Here is a 14121-nt window from a genome sequence, read left to right as displayed (position 1 = left end):
TTTTGTTTATTATTATTGTTTTTTCTCCATTTTTTTATATGATATATTCATTAGTGTATTTTTTTCCTTTTAATTATTTGAATATGTGTTATTTAAATAGATAATCTATTAGAAATTTAAAATCTATATTCCTCTCCAAATCATAATAGCCTAATTCTAATAGGTTCTTTCATTTAGTCCTATATTATATTATATTATATATATCAATAAATATCAATCAATAATTGACTACAAGCTAAGTGGTTTTGTTTGCACCTTGGTTTTACCAAAATCCATTTGATGTGTCTGTTGATAAGTATTTTGACCTTTTTACTTTACTATATATAATCTATAGCATGAATGTTATCACAATCTTTACCCAATTAGAATAACAGAATACAATATTTTTAATATTTGTTATGTTGAGTTTATCGAAAGTTAATTGACTAATTTTTAAAGATAAATTAGATCAATAATTTAATATTTTAAATAAAAAAATTAAATATTTTAAAACTATATGAAAAGTACTATAAATTATAATTTTTTATATATTAATATGATAAAAAAATATATTTTAAAATATTAATCAATTTTTTTTAAAGTATAACTAGGTACAAAGTAAAATAAAAGGATCATGATTGGTTGAACTACCAGTAGGCAGTAGTAGATGAAATTGGATCTAACGGCTGTTATTGACTGAATCAAATCTTTATAATATAAAAATTTACATAAAAACAGTTCGTATGGAAAAATACATTTAAAAAAAAAAAGATTTTTGGAATTTCATATCTTGAATTATAATCCTCAACAACAAATATTCCTTCTTTTTTCCTTTTTAGTTATCATAGTTTTTCTTTTTAAAAGTCAAATGGTAGGAATTTAATTAATATTTTTAAATATACTTTTCCATCGTATCAATATAGAAAAAAATTAAAATTTATATTTTTTTCGTATAATTTTTAAATATTTTAAAATAAGAAACGCAAAAAATCTAGCTAGCTTATTGGGTGTAAAGGCTTGACTTTAACCTGAAGACAACTTGGAATTCAACAAAAAATTAAAAAAAGAAAAAATTGGACAAAGGATCTATCCAACTCATCATATGTGGTAGTATTTAATTACTTCCTTCGTATTATAAATAATTACTCTATTTTCTTTTTTTAGTATGTTCTAAAAAAAAAAATTTTTTTGTTGAATTTTGATAACATTTCAATTTTTAATTTTTTACATGATATGTTTAAGATTGTAAAATTAAATTTTTTTCTTTTTTTTTTTAAACTCAGTTTCAAATCATTATTTTTAAAACGGAAGAAATATCTTTAATTTCTATTTCCGCCAATTATTTGTCTGCACTTTACACGAGCTACTGTTTCTGTACATATCTACCAAAAAAAACTGATGAATGAATGATGACTGTTAGTTGATTCTGACACTTCTCACCCAAAAAGATTCAATCTTTATCTGATCTCTCACAAATCTGAACCCAACCCATTTCATTTTACTCCCTATTCTTGTCATTTACCCGGTTTTTTTCTTGGAATTTGAGCTCAGATTAGTGTCATTATTAGTATTACTCATCTGGGTTGTGAGGTGAATTTCCATTGGTTCTTTATTCTTTAGATTTTAGTATAAGCTATGTTATTCGTATTCTTAAAAAAATGATGCCCCGTTTGTGTTGAATCTTTAATAAAGATATTATCTTTAGAGCATTTTCGAAGAGTTCGAGCAATATAGAAAATAAGGGTTTTTTTTTTTTGTTATGTTTGGATCTTGTTAGCTGAGTGTTTTTTGGTGAATTTGTGTATTATGTGTTGATGTGGACTTTACTTATACTGTTGGTGGAATATTAGTCTTAGACGTGAAGAAAAAGTTTTCTGAAAACTAATAACAAAAAAGTGTAAGTATTTAATTGGTTCTGAATTTATATATGCAGTGTTTAAATTAATTTCCAGTTTTGGAATTTTTCTCCATCATTACATTACTATTGTCCTTTATTGATAAGTTTCTTGATCTGGTTAAACTTGACTGGCTCAGAGTGGTAAAGACTCTTTTATATGTAAGCAAGAAAACAATTTGGTTTGCTTCCTCAATTTCTCATTCATATTTTCTTACTTATCTACCCGAGGGGTAAGATTTGTGTACACTCTACCTTCCTCAGACGGCACTTGTGAGACTACACGTATCGTTGTTGTGTTTTGTTAAATCTACATTTAGCTGTCAAAACACAGCACTTGAGTATGATGTTGTCCAATGAATGTTTACTATATTTGTACTCTTGTTAGAAAGAATAACTTACAATGAATGTTGCTATATTTGTAGTCTTGTTTAAAAGAATAACTTACTCTTTAAAAGTCTCTTAGCATTTATTTGGTTGCTTCCTCTTTGGCAGTATATGATTGATTAGGTTCAAAGAGCGGTGAATTCGTGGAGGTTAATCTTCTAATGAACTTCAGAACCTTGTTCTTAATTTTTGTGGCTCTATGCCCTGCACTTTCAGCACAAATTGTTAAACAAATAGTACTTACGATTGATGCATCTACGAAAGTTGCCTGGACAGATGCTAATTACATTTGTGCTACCATTGATTGGTGGCCTAAAGAGAAGTGTAACTACAAGCAATGTCCTTGGGGTTCAGCATCCATTCTAAATCTGGTAACTCATACTAGCTTGTTATTGATGGAATATGTTGTTCTTTAATATTAAAAAGTATAAATATCTTATCGAGTTTCTGATTAAGTCTGTGTTCATGAATGTGTTTTGATTTGTCAGGATTTAACTCATCCATATCTGGTGAATGCTATACGAGGTTTGCACGTACTATTATGCCATAATTTTCAACTTATTTTCCAAGTTGTTTATGTTATTACCATAATTTGGAAACTGAGACCCCAAGATGCTGTCATTTCACCTTAAGATATGATGAGCAAACTGAACTTCTTTCTCTATGTCTCTTTTATTGGTGATACAGCTTTCAAGGGTTTGAGATTACGGCTTGGAGGTTCTTTACAAGACCAAGTAATATATGGCGTTGGCAACTTGATATCTCCTTGCAGACCATTCACCCAGCATAAGGATGGGTTGTTTGGATTCTCTAAGGGATGCTTACCTATGCAGAGATGGGATGAGCTAAATAACCTTTTCAAGAAGACAGGGTAAGATAGGCACATTCTGTACTTCTCCTAATACATGTAACCGTGTCCTGGCTAATAATCTGGTCTGCTCCTAGGCTGCACGTTACGGATTGATTCTTTACTTATTTTTCTATTCTCTTCTTTCAATTTACCACTTTCAAGAGGAAACATTCGCCTCCAAGTTTGGTTTATGCTCAAATTTTTCCACTTTCATCTTTTTGAATGACTCTTTGGAGGTCTAAATTGATGGCATTCCACATCTAATCCATGACTCTTTCATGTCACTACTTCTGAATCCTAAATTTGCATCCATAAATTCGAGAAACTTAAAAATGTGGAATATTGTGCTTGAAATCTATATTTCTTTTTCTACTGAGGACTATGACTTATACCAAAAAAGTAAAGTAGAATAACTTTAGGACTGTTGAAAACTTCCCATGATTCTAAAGTTTCTCCGTTGAAGTTCATTCGAGTTTTACTGCATTTGCTGCAGAGCACTTGTGACTTTCGGCTTGAATGCACTGTATGGGAGACGACAGGCAAATAGGCATGCGTGGGTAGGAAATTGGGATTCCAGCAATGCCCTTAATTTCATAAAATACACCGTTGCCAAGGGCTACCACATACACTCGTGGGAATTTGGTAAATTTCTCTGGCATATTTCTTTCTTCTTGCAACTTGATGTAAATCTCTCTCCGTTCCTTAATCATGCTTTTTTCATTTTGTAGGAAATGAATTGAGTGGTAGCGGGATTGGTGCAAGAGTTGATGCTGCACAGTATGGAAAAGATGTTTTCCAGCTGCACAATCTCTTAAACCAAGCATATCAGAACACCCCCGAACGTCCTCTACTATTAGCACCAGGAGGATTCTATGATCCTGGGTGGTTCGGCAAGCTCCTTCAGGTTTCAGGGCGTGGCACTGTCAATGTCTTGACACATCATATTTATAATCTTGGCCCGGGTTAGCCAGTGCAAATCTTTTTCCCTTTAAGACTGAAGCTATATTAAAAGCCTCCTCGACTAAGAAAATCTAGTAGTTAGTATTGGAAAAATAAGCTTCAACTGGTGTAATCTTAGTACTTCATTTACATCCTTGAAAAATGACTGCACTATTGTTTAGTAGTTCAAAAGACTCGCAATAGAGCAATCGTTCTGTTTTATTCTTATGTAGTTTCTTTCTATTATCTAGATTCCGTAACTGCTGAATTTCTTTATGTTAATTAAACCAGAAGTGTTCTGTTTCAGGGTCCGATAGCAAGCTAGTGGATAAAATTTTAAATCCTGAATACCTGAGTAGAACAGAAGGCACATTCAGCAGTCTTACTCAAACCATTCTAAGAAATGGTCCTTGGGCTTCAGCTTGGGTTGGAGAATCTGGTGGAGCCTTCAACAGTGGAGGTCCTGATGTGTCTAACGCCTTCGTAGATAGCTTTTGGTAAAATTTCTTGCTTGATTTGACTTATAGTATTAGCGAACAGTCAAGTGAAACAATTCTAAAGACCTTATAATATGGAATATAGGTACTTAGATCAGCTTGGCATGGCAGCCAAGCATCATACTAAAGTATACTGCAGACAGACGCTTATAGGTGGAAATTATGGGCTTCTTGATACTGCTACGTTTATTCCAAATCCTGATTATTATAGGTGAGGTGTTTGACTACTTTATTCAAGTATGGCTTCACTCTATCATTAGAAGGAGCAGGCTGTTAATTTTCATTGTCATGTTTTTAAAGTCAGTGAGAATCTAAGAAAAGAAGTTTTGATCCTTCTGTTTTCAATTTGATACAGTGCACTTCTTTGGAATAGACTGATGGGAAAAGTAGTTCTTGGTGTTGTCAACAGCGCAGCACCACATTTGCGCACTTATGCCCACTGTACAAAAGATAGAGTATGTGTATATATCCTGATTCATTTATGCAATATGAGATGCGTCACTACGTTGGAAAATTGTCTTGATAACAAGTGCTTTATAGGTTCCCAAATGAAATTCTTGTGTTTAACTGCTTCCTTTGTTTTCTTTCTGTTGCGTAATCCATCATGTCAATATAACATATACTGTGGAGCCTCAGACACCAGAAATGCTCTTAGTTAGACCAACAAAGATGCAATTGCTCTAGTGTTTCTCTGATATTGTTTTGGATTCTGACACACAAGGACCATATACTATTTAGGTTTGTGAACCCTACAGGGGCAGTTATAACTAGAGCTAACTAGATATAGTACCTTTCACTCCTCCATTTGTAGGCCATGCAATAAGACTTAGTTGATTATGGACTTATCTGCACCAGGTGTATACACTAAACCAACTAATGAATGACTTGTGTTTTTCAAGTTCAGGTTTTCACTGTCAAGGTTAAATTATTTGTTTTTTTCTGAACACCGGGTCTGTTTGAGTTTTTATCCACGGACTCTGTCATTTGCCTTATTTCGAAAACCAACCTTCATATTCTTGCATATCAGAATTGCAGCCAATGTCTCAACTTATGCATTGCCACTTTTCGGTGGGGTTAGGCTTCGTGGGAGTCTAGGAGCACCATGTAGTTTCGGAAACAATCTCTCTACCTGCAAATATCAACCTTGTCTGGTGTCCCTTAGTCCACTGAACTCTCATTTTTTTCTTCTCATTTGTGTGTATGTGCTACTGTCTTCATACTACTAAAAAGACCAAAACCGCGTATCAACTCACTGGTGTTACCTTTCTTCAGGCAGGTGTGACTTTACTTCTGATAAATTTAAGCACTCAGATTCAGTACCAAGTCAACATCCACTCTACTGCAGAAACCAGCTTGCAAGTTGGTAAAAAAATGGATCACAACAAGAAGTCATTCGCGCGCAGTATTAAGCAAAGTGTTTCGTGGGTAGGAACCAAATCATCAGACATTACACTATCGCGAGAAGAATACCATCTAACGCCAGAAGGTCGCAACATTAGAAGCAGAACAATGCTCCTCAACGGGAAATTATTGCAACTCACAGAAACAGGAGACATTCCAAGCTTGTCTCCAGTCTTTACAAATCTCAACTCTCCATTATCTATTGAACCATTGTCCATCAAGTTCATTGTTTTTCCTAATTTTAATTCTCCCAGTTGTACATAGGACAGCTTCAAATACAAAATATAAATGTGGCTACAATAATACCAACCCCTTATAGCTGATTATAATTTTTACATGGAATAACTCATTATTCATTATAGAATCAAATATACCAGTTCAACTTATTCTTATGTCCATGAGATTCAAAATTTTATAGGAAAAATTACAAAAATTCCTCCTTTTAGTTTTACATGTTAGCATTATCCTCTATATGTTTTACAAATCTCCAAAATCTCTCTTTTTCGCACATCAGATTAGTGTATTGTGTATAAAAGGTATATTAGATTAGTATATAATGTATAAAATGTAATGTATATTATTTAACGATTAATATAGCTCGCGCATCAAATTAATGAATCAACACTTGTATTCTTGTATTCGTTTAAAAAATTTCTATAGTTATAAACATTTAAGGAATATATTATAATTTTATCATGAAAAATAATTGGTCATATTTAAGGGACCAAAGGTGGAATATTGAAAATATTTTTCTTTTTTTTGCTCTTAAAACCCCAGATTTTCTAGATAAACCTCAGCGCATCTTCACACAATCGTTCCCTGAATTGGAAAACCTCTCGGCGTTTTTTGTTTCTAAAGGAAAAATGGCGTCGCCGTCACGCGTGGAAGTCCTTACTCTTTTCCGGTCGCTTCTACGGACGGCGCGTGAGTTTCCCGATTACAACGTTAGGGAATACACTAAACGCCGAACAATCGATGGGTTTCGCCAGAACAAAGACCTGTCGGATCCATCTAAGGTCACCGCTGCTTTCTCCGATGGTAGGTCACAGCTCGAGGTTGCCAAGAGACAAGCCGTAGTTTACTCCCTCTACGCACCCAAGGTCAAAAGCGTTATGGAATTGAACCAGTAACACCATTGAATTTTCGTTCATTTTTAATCCCTTTTTTTTATATTTAGAACAAAAGAATAATTCTGTGAACGTTGAATAGTTCAGCAATGATGGATGTGAATCCCTTGAGTTATGAATGGTGTTTTGTAGAAACCCTAGGGTTTTGGTTCTTTTTTGTACAATTAAACGTTAATTGTGATGAATGTCACTGCACTGTGTATTGTTGATGTTCTTTAACTGATATTCCTCGGTTATGTATTTGAAAGAATCGATTTTTCATAAAGCTCCAGCCTTATTTTGAGTTGAATTGAATGCTTTCTATAGACAATATTTGGTAGATAGATTAGAGATTGTTGTTTTCATGTGCCCGGTGAATGCTTTTGTTAGCTTAGCACAATTTAATAAAAACAATATATGGTAGATAGATTAGAGATTGTTGTTTTCATGTGCCCGGTGAATACTTTTGTTAGCTTAGCACAATTTGATAAACACTATTTGGTAGATAGGAGATTATTGTTTTCGTGTACCCGGTGATTGGCTGGTTGCTGGACTATGCCCTTATGCATTGTTGGCTGGTGATCTATGATATGTACCCGGTGATTGGATGGTTGCTGGACTATGCCCTTATGCATTGTTGGCTGGTGATCTATGATATGTACCCGGTGATTGGATGGTTGCTGGACTATGCCCTTATGCATTGTTGGCTGGTGATCTATGATAAGTCTTGGTTTCTTGATTGCTTGTGTACATGGGATTTGGTTAAGTTCGTCAGGTTATTAACTGTGACTGTGAGAGTACCTTGATTCAGTTTTAGCTGATGTTGCACTTCTTTGCTGTATACGCATTGTAAGATTTTACAGTGTGTTCTGCAAAAGTTTGTAACTTCTGATATTATGAATTATGCGGGAACAGGAAACTGAATGTACAATAGTAACAAGACTTGCCTTGATGACTGAAGGCAAACTAGTGTAACCTTTAGGAGCTTTATCAAACCAGTGAGGGTAGCTTTATGAAGTACTTGAACCTAGAAATTCCAGTCTGCGATAATGTTGTTGAGGGTTTCGAGTATCAGTACCCTTGAAGAATTGAACCAAAGGTGAACTCAGTTATTTCGTGTGAGAGTTCTCTTTCTGTGATAGGACTATATGTAAGTCCTCACTTGGATTAAAGATGTTGGAGGAATAGCAATTGAAAGGGGAAAGCTAATTTCAACAGTTTTTGGAATGAAACCAAAACACACAGAAGGTTATGATATCTCTTATCTTTCTAAATTGATATTATGCTGACTAGAAAGTTAGGATTAGATATGCTTCCCTTCTCCTCCTTTTTTTGCTGAGTGTACTTCCTTTTTCCCATGCTCCCTCTCAAGCTTTCAGTCTCCTGTTTCCCTTTGCTCAAGGGAACCGCCGAAGGGAAGTCTCAACTCTGTATCCCTTTGCCTTTGCTTAGTTCTCTTCTTATCCGAATGTCTTTTCTTATTATTGTTTTCAAAACTGATGTGAAGGGATCTAACCATCTTACCTTTCCAATTTATGCTTAACTGGAGTTGCAGTCTTCTCATGTGTATGTTACTTTACTGAGGATAATCATTTCAACCATGATTACGCAAAGACCTTTATATCAATGGCTTTAGAGCTATTGCTGCCTAAACAAAATTTATGAAGGCATTCTTTATGAAAATTTCTTTTTTTCCTTACCAGCTTGTGCCTGTTACTGGTATTTTTGTTGCTTTATATCTCAAATGTGCATGAAATGGATACCGCGAAAGCTGATCTATGCGGGATCGCTTGAATCTTATGGCATTTGATCTTGAAAAGCAACAAGAGTACTTCCCAGTTCTGCTATTTGTGTTCAGATATGTCGCTGTTTGTCATCGTGGGAGCATTGTTCATCATTTCTCCCCTCATTGTGGGAACAAGCGCTTTTTATTGTATTAATGTCTTAAGTACGTTGCAACGTCAAAGATTTTGATAGTTTCTAAACTTCCTCTTGTCCAGAACAGGTCCAAAAAAAAGGTAATACTAACTGAGAAAGTAAAAAGCAAAATGGAATTTCAAAATGGATAACTGAGAAAGTAAAAAGCAAGTAAATTTCAGCAATTTGTTGATTTGCAAGCCGATCACCAGGTATACTAAAAAAAAAATCAGAAATAACAGATGAAAAAATTGGTATTATGAAGAAAATGAGCACGTTAACATCTAGTGCTAATACATGAGATAAATGCTAGGTCATTTGCCAAGTAAGCGGCGGCCACGCTGGTTAGCACCTTTAACTCGGAAGTTGAGCTCATCTACATCATCTTGAAAATGATCCAGGGATCTGTTCTGCCTGCAATATCCAACAACATATGCAGAAATTCTTAGAAGTGGTTAGAGGAATAATAACACACTACATTAAAGTACAATAAGAAGAGGAAAGGAGTAGGGGAAAAGAGCAAGGATTCTTATTGATCCTTTTAAAGAAAATTTCACTAGCTTGAACACTAACCTTTCGATTTCAGACCCCATGTCAATAGCCATATGTTTGAGCTCTCCCAACAGGTTACTGAGATCTGATAATGCGTCATCTTGCTTCGCATGCTCAACCTATCAACATTTCAAAATTGATTAACTCACTTTGCTTCTTTCCCTACCCCTCCAATCAGATCCACTCTTACATTCCACACGGAAACACGAATAGAACAACACTCTTTCCCAACACCACAGAGAAAAGCAGACCCACTCTTTCATTCAACTATGAAGTCCTCTTTCAAATGTAACACTCCCTTTTCCTCTAATTCCTTATAATTTAGCTAAGAGTTGAAGCTAGATAGCAGTAGGGTTTCTATAAATCATCAAATGTTGTTCTGCTTCAGAATCTAGAATTTGTATCCAAAAGAAATATTAACAGGACTTTCAACTCAAGAAACAAGTTCTCTAAGAATGAAGTCACTAGAAACAAATTCAACAACAACATAACCAGTATAGACAAGAGGGAGTTGCTTGGATGGGTAAGCACCCTCACTTCCAACCCTAAAATTGAGGGTTCAAGTCACTAAGGGAGCAACGAGGATGTAATCTCAAGGAGGGTAAGAAAAAATAAAAGATTTACCTAGTGTTGTCCCACAAATGGGGTCTTTGGAAAGGGTGAGGTGTATGCAAACCTAATCCCTACCTTTGTGGGGTAGGGAAGTTGTTTCCGATAAACCTTCGACTCAATAAAAAATTCAGACTCATAAAAAAAAAATTAGAATGAGGACATTCCCAATTTCCCAAAGATATGAAAATAGAAAATGGTCTCCAAATCCAGTCAAATTCTAAACCTAATCCCTACCTTTGTGGAGTAGGGAGGTTGTTCCCGACAATACCGACTCAACAAAAAATTCAGACTCATAAAAAAAAATTAGAATGAAGACATTCCCAATTTCCCATAGATATGAAAATAGAAATGGTCTCCAAATCCTAAACCTAATCCCTTCACCTTTGTGGAGTAAGGAGGCTGTTCCTGATAAACCTTCGACTCAACAAAAAATTCAGACTCATCAAAAATAATTAGAATGAGGACATCCCCAATTTCCCATTGTTATGAAAATAGAAAATGGTCTCCAAATCCAATCAAATCCTAAACCTATAACAAACCAACTGCTGCTAAATCAGCAGCCATGCAACAAAAGACAATGTTGATTCAATTGGTTATGTGAGGTGCGGTGTAGCTTTCTCTGACCCCCACCCCCATCGTCGGGTATTTCGCATATTCTAAGCTTTTACATTTAGACTTTTCAAAGTGCACAATTAACAGTCAAATTGTCAATGAAATATGTTAATATCAAACTTATCTGCCGTCCTCATTCAAATAAAGGGGAACTTAAATCCCTATTTTGTTTAGGGTCGTTTGCCAAAGGGAATGGACTGTTCAACAGGTTAGGGGGGGACACATTTTGGCAAACAGATTGTTCAACAGGTTAGGGGACACAAGGGGTCAGGACTTTTTGGGATTGAAATTCAGGAGGAATTTCCAGGATTGAGAGGTGACTGAGCTTCAGAGATTTGCTAACCTTACTTCATAAGCAAAACGAGTCAGTCAATAGACCCGATCAACTTGTTTTCTAAATTAGGACGCATAAGTGAGAGCAAGTTTATCTTCCTATCATGTAACATCCTAGAGACAGTATCAACCTCTGAACCAATTATATAAAGCAGTTCTTAATGCCAGTCACTATTTTGTCCCAAAGTATATCTTCCTATCATGCAACAGCTTAAAGCCAGTATCAATTCTCTAAACCATAATTCTGAATACCAGTCTCAGTTTTTTCAAGTAACATTGTATGTACCTCAACTTTCTGCAGTGCATTAGTAGGTTCCTGAGGTAGTGTTCGTGAACTTGAGCGTTCCTTGGGTGCAGAGTTCAACCCCAACTTTTCTCTCTGCTCCAGGTGGTTACCCCTTCTTTGAACTGGATCATCTGCCACAATAACAGATAATCAGCAGTTTCCTCAACAGCCACGACCTCCCCATACTTTTGATGCCTTCTTATCTTAATGTCCTGTTAGATTTTTCTTTCCCTGCTCACAAACACCAAAAGCATATATAATGAACAAGAACAAAATCTATTTAGTTACCTCTAGTAATTACTGGCCCTGTAATTGAGCGTGTCTTCTTAGGCTTCCAACTCTTAGAAAAGAAGCCTCCAAGAGTACCCAAAAGTTTTTCACTCTGTAATTAAATTTGAAGCTTTAGTTTCCAGATGATAAGTACAATAGCAAAAGGAAATATCAGAAATAAAATCTTCCAGATCAAGAAATGGTAACAAACAATTTTGTAGTTATGATATATGAGGCAAATGTAGATTAAGGAGGTGGAACGTCTTGAAGCAGACTAGTGAATGCAAACTTAAAACAAAATCTACATTGCCTGCTAAAAACTATAAAGTTTCATCTCCAAATGAACAAGGAAATAACCTACCATTCAGCATAAATTCCAACAATACTATGAACCATTCGATTAAATGACTGAAGAATGAAAATTTGCAGAAACAAGAACAGATGGGTATTAATAGTCCATGATGATATAACTGGTAATGCTAATCCACAACAAGTTCTTCTTTTGCAAACTAGAAAATGTAATAGACTTAAAAACCATACTCTGCTAAGGTCATGATCAATGTCAGCTGCAGTTAAGTGGGTTCTTGTAATTTGTTCACCCTGCTGATGTAATGTGATTACAGTTTTTGTGGCATCTTGTCTGATGTCTTCTGCAATCCTCAGGCAATTGTTAACAGATTTCGTTGTCTCTTCAGCCTTGTGTACTGCATAGTTTTCCAACTCCTGTACAGTTTGGTTCTCAAATCCTCCAGAGTCCCTGAACTCATTTTTGTATTTATTTCTTTCTGTTGAAGTCACGGAGTAAGCAGATGAATGAGTCTGTTTAATATCATCATCATCATCAAAAGTGTTTGTACTCAAATGTGGGGTAACTGGAGAAGGCTCTGACGAAGTTCTCCGAACAGGTTTTATAGTTTCTTTGTTGTCAGAATCAAAAGGATTTGAACTTGGATAACCACCGAATCCAGGATTCACAGAGTGATTCCTAGCATTCCTATGCAAGGGCGTCCGAGCAGGTTTTATAGTTTCCTTGTTGTCTGATTCATTGTCAGAATCAAAAGGATTTGAACTTGAATAACCACCGGATCCAGGATTCACAGAGTGATTCCTAGCATTCCTATGCAAGGGCGACTTCTTAAGCCCGAACATTTTCAAAAATTAAAAGGTAACCTTGCTTTGGTAGGAAATATTCAACTAATTAGGGAATGTACCTGGAGAAAGAAGCAACACAAAGCTATTAACAGTCTTACAACAGTTCAAATTAGTTATCAAGAATCAGTCATAACAAGAAAATTCACTCGACCATACTGCTGACAAGCATTGAAAGCCAAAGTTGGTGGAATCTACAAAAAAAAAAATTAAAAACCACGTACAAAAAATGCTCAGAATTGATGACAAGAACATTTAAGACTTAAATTCCAAGATTTAAGCACACAAACCAGTAGTTAGTAATGAACAAGAACAATACAGGATTCTCGCGAGGGCTTGCAGAAAGGGGATCCAAGACACCCACCAAAAACCATCCTACAACAACGATCTGAACATTTAAGAATATTATGTCCTGTTCTCAACTTCTACATTGTTCATCCCTTTTTTCTTTTTCGCGAAATCAAATGAAGGGTCAAGAAAATTCCCAATTCATCTGCCGTATTCCTTCTCAAAAACCCAGAAATCAAGCAAGACTAAAACAATAGAAAAGTGCAGATTGTATCATCAAAAACCGTCCTACAACAATGATCTTTACTGTTCATCTTTTTTCGACAAATCAAATGAAAAATCCCAATTAATCTACCGTATTCCTTCCTGCTAAATTCTCAAAACCCTCCAGAAATCAAGCAAGACAAACAATAGGATAAGTGCAGATTGTTTCACTTTAAGAGTAGAAAAGATAACCGCAAGTATTGATTTCGGAAAAGAAACTTCAGATATAAACCATAGCAACAAGAAACAAAGTAACAGAAGCAAATCAGTACAATAAGCTTAGCGATTTGAAGATACCCAGATGAATAAATACCTGCAAATGAAGCAACACAATGGATTAGGATTTTGCAGCACCGAGATTAACGCCCCTCTCTCAGAGAACCAATCCACTGAGAAAATCTAGAAAGAGAGAGGGGGCAGAGAGAGAAAGAGAGGAGCCTATTAAATTTGATAGTGAGAACACATTTAAAAACTTTAATCATTCTGTTCACTTTTGTGTTTCCTTTTTATTTAATAGTATAATATACTAATTTTTTTATTAAATTATTATTACATTGATTTCTTCTTAAATATATATTTTTTCTAAGAAAATATTAAATTAATATAATTTAAGTTAATTATAATTAATTAAATTAAATTTTGAAAACGCAACACGACGACAACTACAAATGGGACAGAACTCGTCTGTCTATCTGTACGTGAACTTTTTATAAATTTTTCTTTTTTTCAAAATAATTGATTGATTAAATTCAAGATGAATGTTTGAAGTTTTTTTTTAATGAGAT

The 14121-nt window shown here is 34.9% G+C and overlaps 3 protein-coding genes across 5 annotated transcripts; 2 read left to right on the top strand and 1 right to left on the bottom strand.

Moving 5' to 3' along the window:
- The first annotated feature begins 1123 nt into the window (after window positions 1–1123).
- LOC101258638 (heparanase-like protein 1) lies at window positions 1124–6333 on the top strand. 2 transcript variants are annotated; one of them, XM_004235932.5, is made up of 10 exons: window positions 1124–1569; window positions 2369–2631; window positions 2749–2785; window positions 2948–3131; window positions 3604–3752; window positions 3839–4072; window positions 4357–4546; window positions 4632–4757; window positions 4902–5001; window positions 5819–6333. In XM_004235932.5, the coding sequence occupies exons 2-10, from the start codon at window positions 2422–2424 to the stop codon at window positions 6209–6211; spliced, it is 1623 nt and encodes a 540-aa protein (XP_004235980.1). In that variant the 5' UTR covers window positions 1124–1569; window positions 2369–2421; the 3' UTR covers window positions 6212–6333. The 2 variants fall into 2 exon arrangements, with proteins under 2 accessions (XP_004235980.1, XP_010318835.1); XM_010320533.4 differs by lacking the exon at window positions 1124–1569 and adding an exon at window positions 1572–1876.
- Window positions 6334–6657: 324 nt separating this feature from the next.
- Window positions 6658–7339, top strand: LOC101253174 (uncharacterized). Its single transcript, XM_004235997.4, has one exon. The coding sequence runs from the start codon at window positions 6811–6813 to the stop codon at window positions 7075–7077; it is 267 nt and encodes an 88-aa protein (XP_004236045.1). The 5' UTR covers window positions 6658–6810; the 3' UTR covers window positions 7078–7339.
- A 1768-nt stretch (window positions 7340–9107) lies between these two features.
- LOC101265526 (SNAP25 homologous protein SNAP33) lies at window positions 9108–14011 on the bottom strand. Of its 2 annotated transcripts, XM_069295330.1 has the most exons (7): window positions 13650–13820; window positions 12944–12978; window positions 12176–12846; window positions 11654–11747; window positions 11366–11496; window positions 9544–9641; window positions 9108–9384 (listed from the first exon to the last, which is right to left on the bottom strand). In XM_069295330.1, the coding sequence occupies exons 3-7, from the start codon at window positions 12782–12784 to the stop codon at window positions 9285–9287; spliced, it is 1032 nt and encodes a 343-aa protein (XP_069151431.1). In that variant the 5' UTR covers window positions 12785–12846; window positions 12944–12978; window positions 13650–13820; the 3' UTR covers window positions 9108–9284. The 2 variants fall into 2 exon arrangements, with proteins under 2 accessions (XP_069151431.1, XP_004236003.1); XM_004235955.5 differs by lacking the exon at window positions 12944–12978 and having other exon boundaries at window positions 13650–14011.
- Window positions 14012–14121: the final 110 nt, after the last annotated feature.

The sequence above is a fragment of the Solanum lycopersicum genome, chromosome 3 (assembly GCF_036512215.1).
Source record: "Solanum lycopersicum chromosome 3, SLM_r2.1".
Taxonomy (NCBI): Eukaryota; Viridiplantae; Streptophyta; class Magnoliopsida; order Solanales; family Solanaceae; genus Solanum; species Solanum lycopersicum.
This window is presented reverse-complemented; position numbering and strand designations above follow the sequence as displayed.

Coding starts and splice junctions, on each gene's coding strand:
- LOC101253174 (XM_004235997.4), top strand. CDS start 6,811: ATGGCGTCGCCGTCACGCGTGGAAGTCCTTACTCTTTTCCGGTCGCTT.
- LOC101265526 (XM_004235955.5), bottom strand. CDS start 12,784: ATGTTCGGGCTTAAGAAGTCGCCCTTGCATAGGAATGCTAGGAATCAC. Junction 11,497..11,653: donor AGGGCCAGTAATTACTAGAG/GTAACTAAATAG, acceptor TTATTGTGGCAG/ATGATCCAGTTCAAAGAAGG. Junction 9,642..11,365: donor ATGCACTGCAGAAAGTTGAG/GTACATACAATG, acceptor AAATGTTGATAG/GTTGAGCATGCGAAGCAAGA.
- LOC101258638 (XM_004235932.5), top strand. CDS start 2,422: ATGAACTTCAGAACCTTGTTCTTAATTTTTGTGGCTCTATGCCCTGCA. Junction 3,753..3,838: donor CATACACTCGTGGGAATTTG/GTAAATTTCTCT, acceptor TTCATTTTGTAG/GAAATGAATTGAGTGGTAGC. Junction 4,073..4,356: donor TATTTATAATCTTGGCCCGG/GTTAGCCAGTGC, acceptor GTTCTGTTTCAG/GGTCCGATAGCAAGCTAGTG.